At 40.3% G+C, this 23,175-nt stretch overlaps 1 protein-coding gene across 1 annotated transcript in view; it reads right to left on the reverse strand.

Moving 5' to 3' along the window:
* Window positions 1–8,766: 8,766 nt before the first annotated feature.
* Window positions 8,767–23,175, reverse strand: part of bbs7 (Bardet-Biedl syndrome 7) — a 48,367-nt gene continuing 33,958 nt past the window's right edge. Inside the window, exons 13-19 of the mRNA XM_080193509.1 lie at window positions 22,945–23,007; window positions 18,541–18,680; window positions 15,428–15,592; window positions 13,997–14,106; window positions 13,793–13,896; window positions 11,445–11,568; window positions 8,767–10,400 (exon numbers count right to left, since the gene is read on the reverse strand). Of these exons, the coding sequence (XP_080049635.1) occupies window positions 10,267–10,400; window positions 11,445–11,568; window positions 13,793–13,896; window positions 13,997–14,106; window positions 15,428–15,592; window positions 18,541–18,680; window positions 22,945–23,007 (840 nt within the window). The 3' untranslated portion in view covers window positions 8,767–10,266. The remainder of the gene's footprint in view (window positions 10,401–11,444; window positions 11,569–13,792; window positions 13,897–13,996; window positions 14,107–15,427; window positions 15,593–18,540; window positions 18,681–22,944; window positions 23,008–23,175) is intronic.

Here is a 23,175-nt window from a genome sequence, read left to right on the forward strand (position 1 = left end):
TGCTGAGGGATCTGAGAACATAAGAACATAAGAAATAGGAGCAGGAGTAGGCCATCTAGCCCTTCGAGCCTGCCCCGCCATTCAATAAGATCATAGCTGATCTGTCGTGTCTCAGTTCCACTTTCCCACCCTCTCCCCATAACCCTTAATCCCCTTGCCTATCAAAAACCTATCAACCTGCATCTTAAATATATTTAGCGAGGCAGTCTCCACCACTTCAACGGGCAGAGAATTCCAGAGATTCACCACCCTTTGAGTGAAGAAGTTCCTCCTCAACTCCATTCTAAACTGCCCCCCCTTTATCTTGAGGCTGTGCCCTCTAGTCCTACTGTCCTTTCTGACTGCAATGGTAAGCTTTCCTAAGGACAGGAGGAAGGAGACAACTTCTCCAACCAAGAGAGGATAGAAATGACTGGGGAAAATAGCATGAGTATGCTTCTCCCAACCTGAAAACAATGTACTAAGAGGATCCAGGACCTTAGGAAGTGACAGGTGAACAGCATAACACTTTCAGGCAGCAAGTTTTGAAAAATAAGAGGCAACTTGATTGAAACGAGCAAGGTTCTGAGGGGGATGTGGAGAAGATGTTTCTTATGGGAGAATCAATAATTAGGGATCAGCATTTAAAAATAACGGATTGTCCATTAAAAATGGAAATGAGAATTTCTGTCACAGGGTTGAGAGTCCTTGGAAGTCTCTGAAAAGGCAGTGGAGGCAGAGTCTTCTGAATACATTTAAGGCATAAGTGGATAGATCTGAGGCTACTATCAGATCAACCATGATCTTGTTAAATGGTAGAGCAGGCTTGAGGGGCCAAATGGCCTACTCGTCTTTATTCATATGTGTGTTCGTACATTCCAATGTCTAGCATTCTCCTACACCACACTTCTTGGATCCATACACCTAGAAGCTCCCCTCATTTCTCTCTGTATCTCTGTAGGCAAATCAAATATCTATCTCAACAGTAAACACACACTTCCCCTCAGCCTACTGTCCTCTCATACCAATGCCTCACAATGACTCAACAAAATGACAACGGAATCCTTTCCCTCTCTCTGTATTAGTCATTGTGACCTGTCAAACCTCTGTCCTTTCCCTCCTTGCAGAAGAGAGTTGACCACTTGACGAAAGGCAGAGCCAGTGGGAGAGGTGGGTGGGGGAGTATTATTAGGCCTCCAGCGACAAGCAGTTTGTTGACCTTTGGCAATGCATGTCCACATCTCCATTAGGAAGTTGTTATTCCAGCTGCTGTAGGGGTGGCGTGGTGGTACAGTGGTTAGCACTGTTGCCTCACAGTGCCAGGGATCCAGGTTCAATTCCCAGCTTGGGTCACTGTTTGTGTGCAGTTTGCACGTTCTCTCCATGTTTGCATGGGTTCAAATGCCACCAAAACAGCTATTAATAAACCTGAAATGTAAAGCTAGCCTCCGTACTGATGACAGTGGAACTATTATTGACTATTATTACAACCCAACTGGTTCACTAAAATTGTCATGGGAAGAAAATCTGCTGTCCTGACCTAGTTTGGCCTACATGTGACTTCAGATCCACAACAATGTGATTGACTCTTAATTGTCCCTCTGAAATAGCCTAGCAAGCCACTCAGTTCAAGGGCAATTAGAGATGAGTAATAGATGCTAGCCAAAATCTCAATGAGATCTTCCACAATAAGGGGGATTCAAACTGGGCCAGTGGCAGGAAAAACAAGGAAAGTTGAAGATATGTGATTGTTTGGGTAGAAAAAGCACCCGGGAAATGAAAACAGTGCATAGTTCTCTGACAGGAAGAACTGAGAGGGAAAAACGGATCTTGTAATGGGTTCTGGTGCAGAACAACATTTAAAATGTGCATGGAACATTACATTTGATGAAACCGTGAATATTGGTGAAGGGATTGTAAACTTAATCTAGTAGAAGAGAATTGTTGAACCAATAGCAGGAATTCCTTCTTTACACAAAGACTAAACACACGCAATGGACTTCCAAGCCAAGTTCTTGAGATGAAAACACTGGAATCATTGAAGAAACAATTAGATATGGTAATAAGTGTTGGGATTTTCTGGATGCATCAATGAAAGTGGGCAAAATGACCTCCGTTAAACATATGATCAAGCTTTGTTTGGGAAGCAGCCTAATTTTGTTGAAACAATCCAAAAATCACTTTTACTTCTGACATTTGGGTTTAGTGGCCACCAAGTGGTAGATTTGGGAATTGCAAAATAGCTGAACTAATTTGTAAATCAGCAGTCACTATGACAAACAAAAGTATCATAATAAGGTCTTACTGTGATGTTCTATGATACTTGCACCATCTTTGGCTACCCTCTTGCTCTTTATATATGTATAAAAAGCCTTAGGACTTTTCCTTAATCCTGTTGGCCAATGCTTTCTTGTGACCCCATTTAGCCCTCCTTAAATTTCTTTCTGCTTTCCTTGTGTGCCACTTGCTTTGTGTGTTCCCAGCCTCCTAGCTTTGACAAATGCTTCTTTTTTCTCTTTGATATCATATCTCTCATAATGTTAGTTTGAAACCTCAATATCCAGTACTTCCAAATCCCATGACAAGAGAATTGCAAAAAAAAATTTCAGAAGTCATATTAAACTTGAAATATTATTCTGTTTCTCTCTCCCCAGATGCTATCAGACCTGTTATTTTTCCAGCACTTTCAGTTTTCATTGCACTATGAATAAATGATTAACTATCCCGGTTATATTTGTGCAACATCTGGCCACTTACTCAAACAATGGTCTTACAGGGCAGAAGCACACCCATGTGATTAAAATGATTATGTCTACAAATATCCACTTTGTCTGCAGGTCATAGCAATAGTAGCATGATTTGCAGTATTAAATCAAATGGTTTTGTTTGGTACAACACCAAGTCACATAAGATATTAGGATAGAGTTGTCTTGAAGGGAAAAAAAAGAGGTGAAGAGATTTCGGCAGAGAATGTCAGAGTTTATGTCTTGGCAGCTTAAGGTACAACCACCATTGGTGGAGTGATTAAGATTGTGGATATCCAATGTAAAATGCTGTGGGTTCCTTAAATCATCAATATCAAGGACTTCCAATAAAGTTGACTGTTGCTGTACAGTGACTTGTGCTTCTGTCACATGACCTCTTATGTAGCCCCGTCATCATGCTCTCACATCACCACTCAGTCTACATCTGTTTAGTTGGGACACGCGGTGGCATGAGATATAACAGCATGTGCCACACAAAATTATGCCATGAGAAACTATGTGTATTGTGTGACAAACTGATAATGTGTTACTACTTATGTTATTGAGGCACGGACTAGGCTGTAGCAACTGATGCCTAGTCCATCGTGTCTCCTCCTCCCAACTCCACCTTTTCTGTTGGAAAGCTGAAAGTCAGTACTAGGCTAAGTGGTATAAAGTCCTGGAATCTTGTGTGCAAACGTCTGGAGTATGTAATTACCCTGGTCGCTGGTGTTGTAATCTATGACCAGTGTCCTCACTGAGAGCAACATAGGACATTTCATCTGCATGTTCATCAGATGCAGGATTCACTATGTTGGCCTCTGTAGGAATTTGCATGTCCACTGGTGCAGGGGACCAGAGCCACAGGCTGGATGACCCTAGTGATTTGCTATCCATTGGTGCTGGTTCTGTTACTTGCAGAAAGCAACAACAATTGCGTACATGTTGGACACTGTTTGAGACTACTACATAGTCGTTCGATTGTGGAGCATTATTGTGTATCATCGTCAATTGCTCATGACTATGTGCATTTTGTATCCTGACTGTCCTGGAGTTAGAGAGCTGAGTCTATGGGCATTGCAATCATAGTGCATTTTGCTTTTCAATTTGCATTGCAAGAGGGTTTCATTCACTTTAGTTTCAGATTTGGGCTGCAACAGAGCCTTGGCAGTAGGATCTGTGGTCCTGGTGCATCTGGAAAAAAGTTGTTGTGCTATTGTGGAATATTTTGCAGACTACGGAAGGCAGCTAATAGTCTATGCGACCCGTTAATATCCCACAAGAAAACTCTTGCTGGGCGAACCACCCATTCCATCAAACTGTTTTACTGTGGATGCAGGAGGCTTCTCATGATATGTCCCACGTGTGTGAAAAGTTGCAAAATTCAATGGAGACGAATTGGCAAGCGGTCTGTCATAAGTCTCTGTAGGATGTGACAAAATGTCTTTCAAGCTTCATGTTTGACAAGTTGTTGAGAGTTCAAATCACCAAGCATATGAATCAACTATGACTAAATGTTGTTTACCATTCCACTTGAAAATGGTGGTTCCTGTGAATCACCAAGGGACGCCTGGGACATCTGCAACTGTTCCTTTACTTGATGTGACTTGAGTACATTGCATAGCGCACATCTGGAGATTACCTTCTCCATGTCAGTATACCTGGAAAGCCAGTAGTTATTCCTTGGTGCCTTTACCTGATTGATTCCAACCTGGGATGCCCTTGGTGCAGTACCTCTAGAGAACAGTAGGGATGACAAATCACTGGCTCGCTGTATTAGTCCATTCTATCCAGTTAGTTCCTCTCTAATGCAAAGGATGTGTGGAGCTCATGGGGAAGCTCCCTTGAGAATTCGGGCCAGCCCCTCATGATGAAGTCATGCAGTTACCTGCATGTAATGTCTGCCCATAAGGCTTGTTTATGTCCTGAATTCAACAGGGTGACAGCATCTCCATTGCCATAATGCCTACGTCTTCCTCACGATCTACGGTTGGTAAGAAAGTTCTGGAGAGGGCATCAGCCAAATACAACTTCTTGCCATGTTTGTAGATAACACTGAAGTTGTAGTGTTGCAACTTTAGCATTATGCATTGCAACTGTACAAACACAGTGCACAGAGGCTTCTTTAAGATAGTTATGAGTGGCTAGTGATTCATTTTAATAGTTGCAAGGTGACCACATAAAGTCATGGAATTTCTGACAGGTGAAAACTAAGCAAGAAGTACCTATTGAACCTATTAATGGATAACGAGTCTCAGTGTCACACTGCACCAGAGGGAGGTGTCTGCAACATTTAGCAAAGTGGCTCAGTTTCTTGGATTTGTTGCATTTTTACCAAATGCAGAACAAGCTGTTCCATATGAAGGGTGCTGGCCACTGCAGTTGGAGCAGGGCACTCTGTGTACTGCAAATACTTCAGTTTCCTACCTAAAATTTCTGCTTCATTTCTCAGATTGTTTATCTAACATATATAGAACTGATAGCTGCTCAAAATGTTAGGTCTTTTTCTTACAGTAGCTACTTGTGTACTAAATCACTACATACTTCACAAACCACTGGATCCCTAATTAGGACTTTAGTGAGAGTTCTGAACATACATTTGCTGATATTTTTAGGTTGGCCGTGTAGAATTGGATTGACTCATCTGCTTTGTGGCTCATGGAATTGAACGCATGTCTATCAAGAATTAGGTTTTTTAGTGGGAGACAAGCAGTCTTGAATTGTTGTAGGATTATCCCAGAGTCTTCTTCCTTCTCTGGAAAATAAACAATTCAAATTTTCCTTCAGGTTCTGCAAGGTTTAATAGGGTAAATGCCTATACCTTCTTCAACTTCTCAGAAAGTACAGCATCGTGGTAAATATGTCACTCATTTTCAAAGCTATCTGCAATATTTTCATGAGAGTTGATCGATGCAATGAAGGCCTTGTGTCATACTGCCAACTCCCAACACCATGTAGAATGTTGATGTTGGTGATTTAAGGAACCCACAAGTACATCCAATAAATGTAGTTTATTGCTCAGGTCAACGGCTACACACTTGTGCTCTGCCTGAGATCTGGGAATTATTCCTGTCCTCCCACCACGTGACCCATGTAGCCACATCATCACATTCACTGCTCAGTCTACACTTAAAAAGACCAGAAATTAGAGAAATGCTAATACGTGGGAGGTTTATGGAACTGGAGGACATTACAAAGAGGGGGCCAAGCCTCAAAAGGTTTGTAAAAGGGTGATAATTTTTTAAATTGAGGTGTTGTTGGATTGGGAACTGTTGTAGGTCAATGTTTACTGGCGTATTAGGGGAATAGGCTTTGCTGTAAGTTATGACCAGAAAATGCCTTCTTGGATGCTTCAGGTTTCTGGAGTGTAGAATGTCAAATGCCAGCCAGAGGTACGTTGGAATAGTCAAGATTAAACTAAATACGATTCCTGAGTTGTCAGAGGAATGGGTCTGTTAAATATTCCTGCATACAAGCTGTTCAGAAAAGAAAAGGGGGAGAAAGTAGTAGTATTGAAGAGGGATAACTTTGTTGTGCTGGAAAAAGAGAACGTCCCAGAGGAGTCAAGGACAGAATCTATATAGCTGGAGCTAAATAACAAAAAAAGTGAGATTACATTGCTTGGTGTTGTCTGTAGACTACCAACTAGTGGGAACGATGTAGAGGCAAGGAAATTACAGAGGGGTGCAAAAATTACACGATATCTGTAATAGGTGACCTTAATTATCCAAATATAGACTGCAATAGTAGTATAAAGGGCACTGAGGAGCAAGAGTTCCTGTTTTCAGTACAATGAGAAAGAAGGAACTTCTGGACCTAGTTCTTGGAAATGATGCACTGTTGGAATTCTATAATTCTATGAAGTAGGTCAAGTGGATCAACCGTTGGCCCAGAGGAGTACTGCATCCATTTCTGGGTGCCACACTCCGGCACCTGTTCAGGTACACTGAGGGAGAATTTAGCATGTCCAATGCACGTAACTGTGGGTGGAAACCAGAGCAACTGGAGGAAACCCATACAGACACAGAGAACATGCAGACTCCACACTGACAGTAACCAAAGCCAGAATCAAATCCAGGTCCCTGGAGCTGTGAGGCAGCAGTGCTAACCATTGTGCCACTCTTTAGTGCAGAAGGATCTGGATGTCCTAGTGCATGAATCACAAAAGGTCAGAATAGAGATACAGCAAGTAATTAGAAAAGCTAATAGAATTTTATCCTTTATTGTGAGGGGAATTGACTACAAAAGTAGGGGAGTTATGCTACAACTATACATGGCATTGGTGAGACCACTGAAGTACTGCACACAGTACTGGTTTCCTTATCCAAGGAAAGATATAAATGCTTTAGAAGCAGTTGAGAAGATTTATCAGATTATACCAGGAATGGGCACGTTGTCTCATGAAGAAAGATTAGAGAGATTAAGTTTGTATCCAGTAGAATTTAGAAGAGTAAGAGGCAACTTCATCTAAATCTTTAAGATCCTGAAGGGTTTTGACAGGGTGAAAGTGCAAAGGATGTTTCCTCTTGTCAGAGAATCTAAAACCAGGGATCACTGTTTAGGAATAAGGGTTACTCATTTAAGATGGAGATAAGGAGAAATTTTTTCACTGAAGAGTTATGATTTTCTAGAACTCTGTTCCTTAAAAGACAGTAGATTAGAATCCAGGTATTTTTCAGCTAGATATGTACTTTGTTAACAAGGGGGTGAAAGGTTGTCATGGGGAGGCAGGAATGTGGATGGCACACCAAGCTTGAGGGGCTGAGTGACCTACTCCTGCTCCCACTTTGTATGTTCATGGGGGAGATAGGTTCACCTGAAGGATGAGGGGAGATCTCATTTTAGAAGGATGAGGGGAGATCTCATTGAGACATATAAGATGATGAAGGGGATGGATAGGGTAGAGGTGGAGAGGTTCTTCCCGCTCAGAAAGGACAGCAGGACTAGAGGGCACAGCCTCAAGATGGGGGGGGGAGTTTAGAACGGAGTTGAGGAGGAACTTCTTCACTCAAAGGGTGGTGAATCTCTGGAATTCTCTGCCCGTTGAAGTGGTTGAGGCTTCCTCGCTAAATATATTTAAGACGCGGGTAGATAGGTTTTTGGTAGGCAAGGGGATTAAGGGTTATGGGGAGAAAGCGGGAAAGTGGAACTGAGCCACTTCAGATCAGCCATGATGTTGTTGAATGGCGGGGCAGGCTCGAAAGGCTAGATGGCCTACTCCTGTTCCTATTTCTTATGTTCTTATGAAGCATGCAAAATGAATCAGACAGTTATCTAAAAAGGATGAATTACTGGGGAAGGCAGGAGATGGGCCAAACAGCCTCCTTGTGCGTTGTAACATTCCTATCATTCCGGAGATAACAAAGACATGATTGAGGGTTTCAGAAGAGCTGAAGCAGATAATGTTACAGAGATGGAAATAGGCCATCTTGGTATATAGTAAAAAAAAACTCATCTCGAGGTCAAATATAACTCCAAACAGCTTGGTTTAATCTCAGCATGATACTAAAGAGAGAGGTGGAGTCAGTAGCTAAGGAATGAAGATTATGGCAGCAACTGACAACACTACCTTCAGACTTCCTAATATTTATTTGGAGGAAATTTCCATTCATCCAGTATTGGATCTCAGACAAGCAGCATTACCATTAGAAAGGTCCAAAGAAGTGAAGTGAGGTAGAGTTGGCAATTGTCAGCTTACTTGTGGAAACTGACAATGTTTTTCATTGATCTTGCCATGGGACGGCATGAAGAGGAAAAAGAGGAAGGGGCTAAGAATAGATCCTGGGGCGTCAGAAGCAACAGTACAGGAGGAAGAAGAAAATTAACTGGAAGAGGTGTACTGGAGGAAGATGGTGTGGTCATCCATGTCAAAGGCTGCACACAGGTAAAGAAGGATGAAGAGGGATAATGTACCTTTGTCATAATCCATTTTACATCAATTCTTCTGTCAAGTTCTCAACAGAAAGGCGTCACCAAACCAATAAAATGTTGTAACAGAGATCTGATGAACATATTACAATTTAATATTGATATATTTAGCATCACCATATTTACAATCAGTTCTATTTACAATACAATCACTGCATTAACAGCTAAACCATGCAATGAAAGAATAAAATTTTAAAAACAATTCAGCAAACAACTTACTGCCTAAAAGTAACATTATTGGAGCAGCAATGATAGATTATATCTGCTGTAAGGTGACCATCACTGTTGCATATGAAGTGACCTGGTGAGATTTCAGTTCCTGAAATTTAACAGAAACTTTGAGGACTGAAACAAACAAACAATAACATTGAAAAGTGTTTCCAAAACTAATGTTACTGTTAACAATACACATAGGGGATTGTTCTATTTAATATCTTCCAAGAAGTATTACACAATATTAACAAGATTTTATACGTACATGATGTTAATAAGATGTCAAAAATTGATATGTCTCAATAAAGTGTACGTTAGCGCACACAGATGGCAAATAGACTTGTAAGATTCATGTATTAACATGTTCATAGAATACCTACAGTGCAGAAGGAGGCCAGTCAGCCCATCAAGTCTTCATCGAATCTGACAGAGCATTTCACCCACAGGCCCATGCATCCACCCTGCCAATCCTCCCCAACTTATACATCCCGGGACACCAAGGGGCAATCCAGCATGGCCAATCAACCTAACCTGTACATTATTAACCTACAAAACATATGGGCTTCTGGTCCAAACCAGATATTTTATGATGACAAATCTAAACAATATTGCTTGTTCAGAAGGAGATTTTAAAATCAATGTGCCCGTTATTACCAAATTTCACAGAAAATGGAAGGAAAAAATACATTTTTATATTAATTGTAAACACATGTATAAGTAAATTATGAAAAAATCAGGTGGGAGAATATCTCTTTCCAGATTTGCTAGACTATCACAAGGCATATTTCAAAGTTGATTTTTGGATTCAGTGCCGATTTCCCAAAATCCATTAGATGTTGCCTGAACTACCAATCTACATTCAAGATGGGTACAGGTGGAGTGCATGAGGGAAGGTTGGGGGAGTTGGTGGGTGAAACGTTCATTCTAGATAATTTTAAAAGAATGGCATTTTTACCTATCATTTTCAAGCTCTAGAAAAGAAGGGTTTTAAAATTACATCTCTCAACTAACATTTAAAAGAAGTATACTCATACCGGTATTTACATATTATAACAGGGCTTTTTGCAGGACAGTGGGGGTGAAATTGCACAAGAGTTCTCCCACTCATCAACTATGTATTTGGGGGAAGATGCACGGAAATGTGGGGAAACAGGATAAAATTTCTCTGTACCACTTCTCCAGGGTTCCCATGAATCATCTACTGAAGTCACAGCAGATGATGGAAAGAAGTTCATGCCTTACGACACCTTTACAGTAACACGATCAGTTCTTATTCCTTCTCCCCATCAATAAAATTGATTGCCAGTCCCACTACTGCTTCAAAACATAGTATTTTACTACTATAAAATAGCCATGGTCAGGAATAATACATTTGCTTTTCAACAGGCTTTGGGTAGCTTCTCTAGGCTGAATCAAAGAAGGCCATGAGACTTTTAGAATCATAATTATCTAAAATCTCCAGCAAAAGAGGAACCTTGGTTTTCACGTTGGTGCCTTTGAATTTGAATTTATCTATGAAGAGATCAGTTATCATGCCTATTTGAGGAAGAAAAAAGAGAATTAGTATGAATATAAAGATACATCTAGATTTTACTGTTAAACTACTCTGGATTTTATTTTGCAATGTAACAAATGGAAGTTTATCACAGAACAATATAGTACAAGCAAGCCATTCGGTCCTCTGAGTATGTCTATGCTCTTTTGTAGTACTTTACTGTAGCCATTACTGTAACGTAGAAAATGCACCAAGTACAGTTTTTGAACATTTGATAATGATGTAGAAAGTCCTTGAACATGATGTCACCTTCCAATCCAAGCTCACCTTTTCTAAATATATCTGAAACATTCCATTGGGTTTCTGTCCTGCCAAAGTGTGGAACACTTGTTATCAAAGTCACAAATGATATCTTAGGTGACAGTGACTGTGGCCTTACCCCTTTCTATATCTGTAACCTTCTCACCTGACAAGTCTTCATGATCTCTGCACTCATCCAATTGCGGCTGCTTTAAGCATTCCACCACTGATGACATTGCTTCCTGTTGCCTAGGTCCTGGAACTCCTTCCTAAACCTCTCAAGTTCACTTTCCCCCTTTAGGATGCTTATTTTTCTTCATTTAAGATTTTGGTCATCTGAACTAATATGGCTTAGTGTCAAATATTTCATTGATAATCACCCTTAATGTTAAAACCACTATATAAAAAGATGTTGTTAATTAAATATTTACAGGTACAAAGGATGATCCTCACCTGTGGACCAATACCCCACCAATGCTGCAAAGGAGATCATTTCATGGCTAGGTTTGTGTTTTTAGGAGCTTTAATCTTCCCTGAGGCACCTGAGAATATTTGCACTGGAACATAGCTTCCCATTAAGAAGAATTTCAAAAGTATTAATATTCCAAGTCATACTGAGACTTAAAAAGCATGACTGGTTTTTAAAAAAGTGGAGAAATTAATAGCAATGGAAAAGATCCCGGGTAGTGCTGTGTAACCTGCACTTACAAGAGACATTATTAGCATAATTCAATATTTTCAATTAATCATAGTATTCCTTTTCTCCAGTTATATATAGTACTTGCCATACAATCTCTCCAAGTGAGCAGGTTGTTTTTTATACTCGTCCAGCAGATTATCAGCTTCCTCTAAAATGCAACGATATTCTGGTATTAGGAAATCCACATTTCCTTCATACAGTTGCAGCTCCTGCAATGAAATGGATCACCTGTTCATACAGATCATTACTTAGTTCCAGAGACCCTTGATAGTTTACTATTGCCATTAACAACAACTTGTATTTATATGACATTTTTAACTGAAGAGAAATATGCCAAAACAAAAACATAGTCACACAAAAATTGGCATTGAACCAAAGCAGAGAATCTCATGATGGCAACTAAACGAAAAAGATTTTAAGGAGGATTTTACAGAGATGCAGGTTGCGATGCAGCAAATATTAGGAAATTATTCGAGAGATTTGTGTCAGACAACAGATGTATGTTTAAATAAGCACAGGAGCAATGGTGGGGTAAATGGAGTGCACGATACACAAGAGACCAGTTTGTGGAGTAGTTTACAGAGATAAGTAGTATGGAGGCCCTGAATGGATTTGAAATTTACTTTTGAGATGTTGGTGGTGGGACTTGCAGATACAGGAGTGATCAATGAGTGGGACTTAGTGAAAGTTCAGATCTGGGCAGCAACCTTTAAGATAGTGCTCATGTTTCAGGAATCTTCTGCAAAATGCATGAAAAACTAAGTAGTGCCTGCTTTGACCAGTCTTTCCAGTTCTACAGTCACCAAAACAGCAGTCCTTAATAAGGACTGTTGAAAGACGTTGAAGACATGGCAGGGAAAGCATTTCACTGTCCCATTGCAGACCATGGAAGATTAGGATTGCTTTTCCAAATCCTTTGTGCTACTATGTCCAGCCTACACTCAGCTCTAACGCATCTCCTTCATCCATGTATTGGAGCTCGTGATGCACAGTGAAAATCATCACTCTCTATCCTCTTGTTCTTTCACCCATGATTGGGAATAATCTTTCACTATTCACCCAGGTTTCATTCACTTCTTTGCTGGCCGTTCCTCTCTCAGCACTAAAACTGCTCACCGTGTTGCTGCTGCTACGACTCTTGGTTCTGCAGGAAATGCTTGTGCATTTTTATGCCCCCATCCTGCGAAGGCTCCAATTGTCCTGATTTCCAGCATTCCTCACTATCCATGCCCAAATTGCCTCAACAGCCCCAATATGCACCCTGCTTCCCCCAAAGTCCAAATCTCAGTGTCCCCCTATCTCACAAGTCCCAATCTAAGTTTAATTGGACAACTCTTTCAAACAGCTGCTACAGGCATGGTGAGATGAATAGCTGCCTTCTAAGCTGTAAAATTCTTTGATACATTTAGGAGATGACTCCTTTGAAGATCACTAATAAGGGACAATTGTGGAGTTATCCAAGACAGATACAAACCTGGAATCGTGGCAGGAAAGTTCAAAGGCAGAGGTGTAGTGAAAGATTAGAAAGTGGGTGGAGGGGAGGGTCTTGGGGGAGAAGTACCCAGGAGGGGACGATGTCATGACTGTGAGAGAGGGGTTAAAAAAAAAGAAAATAATACAAATCAAAAATGAGAACAAGTTAGAAGTCAGGACATCACTCCAGTATCTTAAAAATATTTTTGTATCAGTGGCCATGCCACTTTATTTTGGTGGTACCCAAAATTTAGCCAATAGCAACCCCAATATAAACTTGCCAGACGTGCTAAAATATCAATGCTACTACTCAAATAATAGAGCACTCCTGTGTACTGGCAGGGAAATGAAGCTACAGAATACTTGGAGCTGCGAGGTGCAAATTTGAAATGTGCCACTTTTCCCAGGCTGTTAGAAGCAATGTCCCAGAGTTTTATATCCCACTCCAGGGCCACACATTAAATACCACACTACTTTACAGAATGTGCATTTAGAAGAGCAACTACACTTGATTACTGAAGGTCAATTGCTATCCAATATGGTTGCATGGTGTTTTTCATCCAGGGAATTTAGTAGAGTCAGTAATCAGCCTTGGAAGATTAACCAAGCCTAATCTGGTTTTGCAACTCAATTTGTTTTGATTTCTTATTTAATTAGTAAAAACAGACTTTTTTTTTTACATTTTCAAGAACTATTTCCTATTAGAAGCATTCAATACAACAGAATTTCTTACAATCCTGCCATAGCTTTGAAAGGATTGTTATAGCACAGTATTCTAAGATGCACATCTGTTTTACGTGTGTGTGTGTGTGTGTGTGTGTGTGTCTGTGTGAGAGAGAGCGAAAAAGAACGAGAGAGAGAGGGAAAGAGAGAAAACAGACTGGAGAGTATGTCTGCTTGAGAGATTCACTCATGAGTTAATTTAGTCATCTTATTTGTTACATTATCTGTGCAACTTGCCTTCAAAGCATCGATCAGCTGGACTTTCTTTGCTAAAAGCAACTGATGTTCCAGTTTAGGATGAATCAAATTTAATGTGTAGTTTATGGATTCCTCATTAACATCTTTAAGAAAGAAAGACAAATTTTAGGAAAACATTTCATAAATAATGGAATTCTGGAATCTAAACCAAAACATTCAATTAAATTGTGGATTGGTTCTCACCATATGAGATGTTGAGATTGATTTTTCTTTTTGTAGCTTCTTTTGTTAATATATCTTTCAGGATGGAAATAGTAGAGATATTGTCAGATTTAAAAGTTCCTTCACCTTTTCTAAAATCAAATTCAAAGATTAATAATTAAATACTTATCAAAAGCAAAACTGTTGAAAAGAAACCAAAATAACTCAGAGCAAGGTTGCTATTCTGCAACAAACTGTTACTGATTTAATAAACATTTTACATAGCCCAATTCATTTCTGAACTAAAGATAATGAAACCTAATTTGTCAGGAGTTTAAAAAAAATGTACAAACCACATACAAATGTTGTTGATGACAGTAAAAGTAAATAAACTAATCTAACATATCAGTGTTTCCATTCACAATAGGCCAACCTTTTAAATTGCCACAAAGGGAGGACCAGAAGCAGACTGGCTTGAGGTTTCCTTTTTGGACCAACATGTTCTTGGGGGTGGGGACTGATTAGAAAAGCAATTCGATTCAAGAAACCATGGATAGAAGTGTCTTTTTTTCAAAGCGATTCACTACATTTATTATCAAAAATTTACAAAACAGATGTAGCTCCTTTAATGGAATAGCATGAAGATAATTATGGACTTCAAACCAAAGACAGGTAGGTTTTAAGTTGCATCTTACAGGTGGAGAGAGATGAAGGCAAAGGGAGAGAATTTCAGAGTTTTTGTCCTGTGCAGAACTTCTACTAAAACTTCAAAAGTCTCCTGCATGCCCCGGGACACTGTGATCAGTTTAAGAATTAAATGTCAGTGACATTACCACTTTTCTATTGATCCAAAGTGGCTTTTAATGTGCACTTATGCAAAAGCGCCAGCATAACTCCAGAGCACACTGAAGTCCTGAGAATGAGACCCCTTCCAGCATGTTTTGTAATGCTAGCTTGTGCTTGTACTTGTCAGTATATATTATAGCCTAACTCTGCTGTAAACAAAGTGTTTTTGGCACAGGTTGTTTTCAATATTATAATAAGCTGTTATGTTAGATTATATAACTGCTGATTGCTCGTTGATCAAGCTATGCTTGAAGAGTTAAATATAGATCATAAAGGCAAAATGCTGCAGCTGCTGGAATCTAAAACAAAAACAGAAAATGCTGGGAAATCTCAGCAAGCCTGACAGCATCTGTGGGGAGAGAATAGAATCAATGTTTCGAGTCTAGATGACCCTTCGTCAGAGCTGACAAAGGGTCATCCAGACTCGAAACATTGACTCTATTGACCACATTGACCAGAGATTCTGTCAGACCTGCTGAAATTTTCCAACATTTTGTTTGTGTAAGTATAGATCATAATAGTTAATAAAAGGATAGCTTTATTAAAAATTAAAACAATCAATATTTAGATTACTATTCAATAAACAAAACAGCAATGATATCCAGCCAGTGTAGTTATTTCTCTTACTTGTAGGAACATTCCAATTGCGTTTCCAGGAATGTGTTTTGAAAGTAAAACGTGACACTATCACCCACTGGAACTTTATCTGGTACTTCTGGTAGGCAGAAGACAACCCAGGAATGAATTTCTGCAAAGCTGAACTGTCCTGTGAGTGTCAGTGTATTCATTGGCCTGAGTTGTCGAAAAGAGTGAAAAAAAGGCAAAAATAACTACCATGAAAAGTTAAAATGATATTCCGTCTGCAATTTTCTGCCATTGCCCACTTCCTTCTGAAAGCAGCGACGGATACAATTCATCAAATGTTAATTTCAAGTGTGAGGTTATACAGTGAATATCAGCTCAATTACATGAACATCATTAACCTGAAATGTAAACTGGCTCGATAGATGCTGTCAGACATAACTGAGTATTTCCAGCAATTTCTATTTCAATGTCAGTTATAGCAGATGAGGTCCCTAATCACCATATATAGTATGCAAACTTTCAAAAGTGGTTATTACATAAAAACTCTACATTTTTCTATCCCAGCCAAACTGTAGCCTTGAGACTGGAGCTCCAGCTGAGATCAGCTGCAGCATGTTATGTTCTTCATGCTGCTTTTCCATCGTGTACCCAACTTTCCGTATGTAACCTTCCATACTATCCCTTTCAATATGTCTTCCTTTGTCCTCAACTGAGAATTCTTCCCCCCATCCTATGGCTGACAGGGCCCTTCACTGCGCCTGATCGACTTCATGTTCTTCTGTTTTTATCCCTTCCTCACAGAAACACACTAGGGTTCCCCTACTCTTCATCTTCAATACCACCAGCCTCTGTATTCAATGGATCATTCACTACCATTTTTTTTCCCTCCAGCATGACGACACCACAAAACACAGGGCAGCTGGTGGAATGTAAACTCTAGAATTGAAAACTACTCTCAGTGATCATCAGGAAAGGAGATTTAGGGAAGGAAATCTGCTGTCCTTACCTGGTTTGGCCTACATGTGACTCCACATCCACAGCAATGTGGTTGACTCTTAACTGCCCAAAAGGCCTAGCAAGCCATTTAGTTCAAGGAAAATATGAATGGGCAATAAATACTGGCTTTATCAGCGACACCCAAAATGGTTATCAATATCATGCCCAAGTAACCATTCTTTGAGAATACACTTTGAACATCAAGGACACCAAATGCTGATTCTATTCTCATCTACATTCAAATACAGTTACATATCCTGACGGGTGTCACTTAATAGTGATCAATAGCAGGAATATTTTTCCTGAGTATCAAACCCAAGACCATCCTTGTCTAAATAGTTCATCTGCACCCACTATTAACAGCACACATTTAAGTCAGCTATTAAGAGTTAAATGGACCGACTTTCTACTTAATAGTAATTATATGGCCCACAGAATCTTCTAAAAATCCTCTTTCTAGACCATTAAGCAACACTTGTACATTATTAGCACTTTACTGTGGACCTTCTACATCAATTCAACATAAAATGGGAATAGTTTCTGACTGGCATATTGTGTTGTTTCTGGTAACTACAAACTACTCTATTCAGAGAGTTCCTTTAACTGTTTTTAAACAGGAAAATATTTGATTTGTATAAATACCTGCAAGTCTCAGTGAAGCAAAACAATTCAGTCAGGGAATGAAAACTAGTCTCAGTGATCATCATAAAAATCCACTGGGTTCATGAATATCTTTCAGAATACCATGCAAATACAACAGACTAGAATTTTTTCAAAACCCTTTCTTCGCAGCTTTTTTCTTCAAAAGAGTACTTGAAATGTCTATGGAAACAGGATTAGAAATCATCTAAATCTTCATAGCGAGGGGGATTGAATATAAAAGTAGGGAGGTCTTGCTGCAGCTGTATAGGGCATTGGTGAGGCCGCAGCTGGAGTACTGTGTGCAGTTTTGGGCGCCGCACCTGCGCAAGGATATTTTGGCCCTGGAGGGAGTGCAGAGGAGGTTTACTAGGCTGATACCGGAGTTGAGGGGGTTGAGCTATGAGGAGAGGCTGAATAAACTAGGCTTGTACTCGTTAGAGTTTAGAAGAATGAGGGGAGATCTCATTGAGACGTATAAGATGATGAATGGGATGGATAGGATAGAGGTGGAGAGACTCTTCCCGCTCAAAAAAGACAGTAGGACTAGGGGGCACAGCCTCAAGATAAAGGGGAGGCGGTTTAGAACGGAGTTGAGGAGGAACTTCTTCACTCAAAGGGTGGTGAATCTCTAGAATTCTCTGCCCGTTGAAGTGGTGGAGGCTGCCTCGCTAAATATTTTTAAGAAGCGGGTTGATGGGTTCTTGATAAGAGAGGGGATTAAGGGTTATGGGGAAAGGGCGGGAAAGTGGAACTGAGCCACAACAGATCAGCCATGATCTTATTGAATGGCGGGGCAGGCTCGAAGGGCTAGATGGCCTACTCCTGCTCCTATTTCTTATGTTCTTATGTTCTTAAAACCTCAAACCATCCAGAGTTACCACACAGTGAAGGATCTGGGACCAGGTTCCACCATTCAATTTCATCATGGTTGATCTACATCTTAATTCCATCTGTCCACTTTGGTTTCATTATCGTCAATATCCTTGCCTAACAGAGTTTATTTTTGAAATTTCTAGTCTCAGTGTTTGGGGTTGGGATGCAGGTAAATATTTTCATGTGGTGGAGTGCTTCCGGACATAATCCCCAAATAGCCTAATGCCCCCATGTTCAGGGCTCCCACACCAGTGAAAACAGCTCATTTCTATCTACTTTATCAATTCCTCTAATCATGCTAAACATTCCAACTAGGTCATTCCTTTATCTTCTATACTTAAGGGAATACAAACCTACTGTATTCAACCTGTCTTCATCATTTAACATTTTTGTATAAGTCTAATGAACTTCACTACATTCCCTCAGAGGCAGATATATCCTTGCTGAGGTGCAGAACCCATTTGATAAGATGAAATACATTCTATAAAGCATACTGAAAATCCCAATTTTTACTGCTACATTAATAAACTGCAATGAAAAGTCATGTTGATAAGATGCTGGCTCATTGAAGTGAGTTATCTATCATAAAAGTTGAAATGTTGCTCATGCTTCAGTCATTTCTACTGATCACTTTATTAACCTACCTGTTGGGATCAATAACATGTATCCTCTGATGAAGCGAGAGTGGTTTGATCTGATACTGATGGACCTGGCATGTTTTAGGTTGGAGACGTGGGGTAATGTAGGCTTGCAGTGTTCCATGTTGTCCTTCTATGGAACGAATCTGTAGAAAGAGGAGCAAATTTACACTCTGGAAAAGCAGACCATAGACTCCAGCCTTCGACAACACAAAGTTAGAACGACTTCATGGTTACTGACAAGGACTACAAATTGATCCTCAAGTCTCCAACACTTTTTAAGAATGCAGAGAATAAACAGAAAATCTGGATTTCACTTTCAGCAGTTATGTCTCTAAGTGAAGACAAAATACAAAATACTGCAGATGCTGAAGTCTGAAACAAAAACAGAAAATGCTGGAAAATCTCTGCACGGCTGACAGCATCTGTGGAGAGAGAATCGAGCCAACGTTTTGAGTCCTTCAAAGGGTTATCCAGGCTCAAAAAGACAGCTCTAATCTCTCTCCACAGATGCTGTCAGACCTGCCGAGATTTTCCAGCATTTGCTGTTTTTGTTTCACATTCCAGCATCCACAATATTTTGCCTTTATCTTAGTGTTTAATTCACTGCCACTTCTCTTCCAGGAATGCCATCCCTGAAGTACTGCTCTAATCTGACAGAATTTTCATTTGTCTCTTTCACTTTATCCACCTTCTTGGTTTCCATTTCCGTCCTGGTGTTCAACAAGGTATTTGTCAAAACTCGCTTTCATAGCCATATTTCCTTCCTCAGCAACTGTCTCTTTTTCACCCCCCCCATGGATTCCAACTGAAGTTCCATTCTTCATCCTTCAAATCCACCCAGGATTGCAGGTATCTCCATACAACGCTCCTTGGACTGCTGTTCTCACCATATCTGGAGATCCGTACTCTGTGCCATGTGCTGCCATATGCACATGCTTGATATCTCTCTCCAGCAGCACTGAAGTACTCTATCTCAAAGCTGTCCTGATGTCTCATTTCACTTCATTCTTTGTCTCATCTGACGCATTAACAAGAAACCTTTTCTCTTCCTTTCAGGTGTTAAGAAAAGCAGCTCTGATGAGGAGTCACCCAGACTCAAAACTTTGGCTCTATCCTCTCAGTCCACAGATGCTGTCAGACCTGCTGACAGCATTTTCTGTTTTTGTTAAGTCTCTAAGTGGCTTATCATCAATTAATGCAATGGCACTTTTGGAAAAAAAGTAAAGTATTCTGGTAAAAGTCTTTTTTTTCAGTTATACAGAAATCTGAAGCTCATTACTTAACCTAAATGTGCAATACATCTAATTCAATATTGCATGAAAGACTGCAATCAATTAAACATTTCTCATTTCCATTTTCAAGACTCATTAAGGCAACTAAGGAGTTCAAGAAGAAAGATTTGCATTTATAAAGCACCTTTCACAACTTTAGAAGTACTTTGAAGTGCAATCACTGTTGTCATGTAGTAAAAACAGCAGCTAATTTGTATGTGTGAACAGTATTGACTAAATAATCCGTTATAATGTTCCTGTTTGAGAGAAAAATATTGGCTAGAACAGCAAGGTGAACTCCTCGGTTCTTCTTTAGGTAGCATCAAAGAATCAGTTACATCCACCTTGTTGTTTTATTCATTCATGGGACATGGACATTGCTGTCTGACCAGCCAGCATTTATTGCCCATCCCTAACTTGAGGTGGTGGTGGTGAGCTGCGTTCTTGAAGCACTGCAGTCCACATGCTATGGGTTGACCCACAATGCCATTAGGGAGGGAATTCCAGGATGTTGACCCAGTGACTGCAAAGGAACAGCCATATATTTCCAAATCAGGATGGTGAGTGACTTGGAGGGGAACTTGCAGGTGGTGGTGTTCCCATGTATCTGCTGCTCTCAAGCTTCTAGATGGAAATGGTTGTGGGTTTGAAAGGTGCTGTCTAAGGATCTTTAATGAATTGCTGCAGTGCATCTTGTAGATAGTACATACTGCTGCTACTGAGCTTTGGTGGTGGAAGGAGTGGATGTTTGTGGATGTGGTGTCAATCAAGTGAGCTGCTTTGTTCTGGTTGGTGTCAAGTTTCTCGAGTGTTGTTGGAGCAGTACCCATCCAGGCAAATCACACTCCTGACTTGTGTCTTGTAGATGGGCAGGCTTTGTGGAGTCAGAGGGTGAGTTACTCACTGCAGTATTCCTAACCTCTGACCTGTTTTTGTAGCCACTGTGTTTATGTGGTGAGCACAGTAAGAGGTCTGACAACACCAGGTTTAAGTCCAACCGATTTATTTGATCGGTTGGACTTAAACTTGGTGTTGTCAGACTTTTTACTGTGTTTACCCCAGTCCAACGCCGGCATCTCCATGTCATGACTTTATGTGGTGAGTCCAGTTGAGTTTCTGGCCAGTAGTAAGCCCAACAGGTGACATGGTGGCATAGTGGTTAGCACTGCTGCCTCACAGCACCAGGGACTGGGTTCAGTTATGGCTTGGATCACCGTCTGTTTGCACATTCTCCCCTTGTCTGCATGGGTTTCCTTCAGGTGCTCCAGTTTCCTCCCATAGTCTGAAAGACATACTGGTTAGGTGCATTGACCCAAACAGGCGCCAGAGTGGCGACTAGGGGAATTTCACAGTAACTCATTGCAGTGTTAATGTGAGCCTTACTTAAGACTAATAAATAAACTTTATTTACTTTACCTTTACTTTAAGGATATTGACAGCGGGGGAATTCAGTGATGATAACACCATTGAATGTCAAGGGGCGTTGACTAGCTTACCTTTTATTGGTGATAGTCATTGCCTGGCACGAATGTTACTTGCTACTTGTCAGCCCAAGCCTCGATATTATCCAGATCTTGTTGCATTGGAAGATGGACTGCTTCAGTATCTGAGGAGTCATGAATGGTCTGAACATTGCACAATCATCGGCGAACATCCCCACATCTGACCTTATGATAGAGGGAAGGTCATTGATGAAGAAGCTGAAAATGGTTGGGCCTAGCACACTGCCCTGAGCGACTCCTGCAGAGATGTTCTGAAGCTGAGATGACTGACCCGCCACAACCACAGCCATCTGTGCCAGGTATGATGCCAATCAGTGGAGAGTTTGCCTGGATACCCACTGATTCCAGTTTTGCTAGGGCTACTTGATGCCACACTCGGTCCAATACAGCTTTGATATTAAGGGCTGTCACTCTCACCTCAGCTCTGGAATTCAGTTCTTTTGTCTATGTTTGAACCATGGCTGTAATGAGGCCAGGAGCTCAGTGATCCTGGCAAAACCCAAACTGAGCATCACTGAACAGGTTATTGCTGAGCAGGCGTTGATGATGCCTTCCATCACTTTACTGATGATAGAGTAGATTGGGCGGTATTTGGCCGGGTTAGATTTGTCCTGCTTTTTGTGTACAGGACATACCTGGGCAATTTTCCACATTGACGGGTAGATGCCAGTGTTGTAACTATACTGGAAGAGCTTGGCTAGGGAAGCGGCAAGTTCTAGAGCACAATTCTTCAGTACCATTGCTGCAATGTTATCGGGGACCATTGTCATTGCAGTATCCAGTGCCTCTAACCGTTTTTTGATATCACGTGGAGTGAACTGAACTAGTTAGAGACTGGCATTGGGATGATCTTCCAGAGCTTGAGGCCCAAGGCAACTGAAGGCATAGCCACTAAAGAAGGAGCATTATAACTGGTAATATACAAGAGGCCAGAATTAGAGGAGCACAGAATGTTGTGGACTGCAGGAGATTACAGAGAGTGGGAGGGACTAGGTCATGGAGGAATTTTAAAAACAAGAATGAGAATTTTAAAATTATGTTGCTTAACTGGGAGTCAATGCATTTCTGTGAGCGTAGAGCTGATAGAGTAACTGGGCTTTATGCAAGTTAAGGAATAATAGCAGAGTTTTGAATGACCTCAGGTAACTCAATAGTAAAATACATTAATGCAATTACCTTACTCTAACGCAAATTGATTCAAAAATTTGGAAATTGATTTAGAAAATAATTCAGTCAAGTGGAAAATGCTGGATGATGTATAAAGGTTATCTCTATCAGGCTTGTGGAAAGGAAAATATTCAAAAAGATGAACAAATTCAAGATAAACAGGTGCAAAGTGGAGTTTCCTGAGCAAATACTCAGGAATGCTGGAAGTCTGAAATAAAAACAGAAAATGCTAGAAATATTCAGTGGTCCTGTCAGCATCTATGAAGAGAGAAACAGAGTAATGTTTCAGTTTGATGACTTTCTATCAGTTTTGAGGAAATATTAATTATGTCTCTATTTCCAGCATTTTCTGTTTGTAGTTTGGCAAATACTCTGCATTGGGTAAGGTCTCATAACATTCAAAAATAGTGCAATGCTGGGTTTGAATCAGTCAGTAGTTAGAAAAAGCAATCACCAATTCATCGTACCTTTAGTTCCAATCTGGTGGTATTTGCTTGGCATCGATAAGTAGCCAGAAGAAAATTACCATTCTGTTGAGATAAAACAAAATAATGAACAATTCATGAACGTTGTAGAAACATGTAAAAAGTACGCCATGCAGTTATCTGGCTACACTTTTAAACAACTCAACTGTAAGTCAGTTTCCAGGATTTCTCAACACACATGGTAAAGAAGCCATGGAAAATAGGGATGTAACA

This window comes from Carcharhinus amblyrhynchos, chromosome 1 (assembly GCF_965287045.1).
Source record: "Carcharhinus amblyrhynchos chromosome 1, sCarAmb.v2.hapA, whole genome shotgun sequence".
Taxonomy (NCBI): domain Eukaryota; kingdom Metazoa; phylum Chordata; class Chondrichthyes; order Carcharhiniformes; family Carcharhinidae; genus Carcharhinus; species Carcharhinus amblyrhynchos.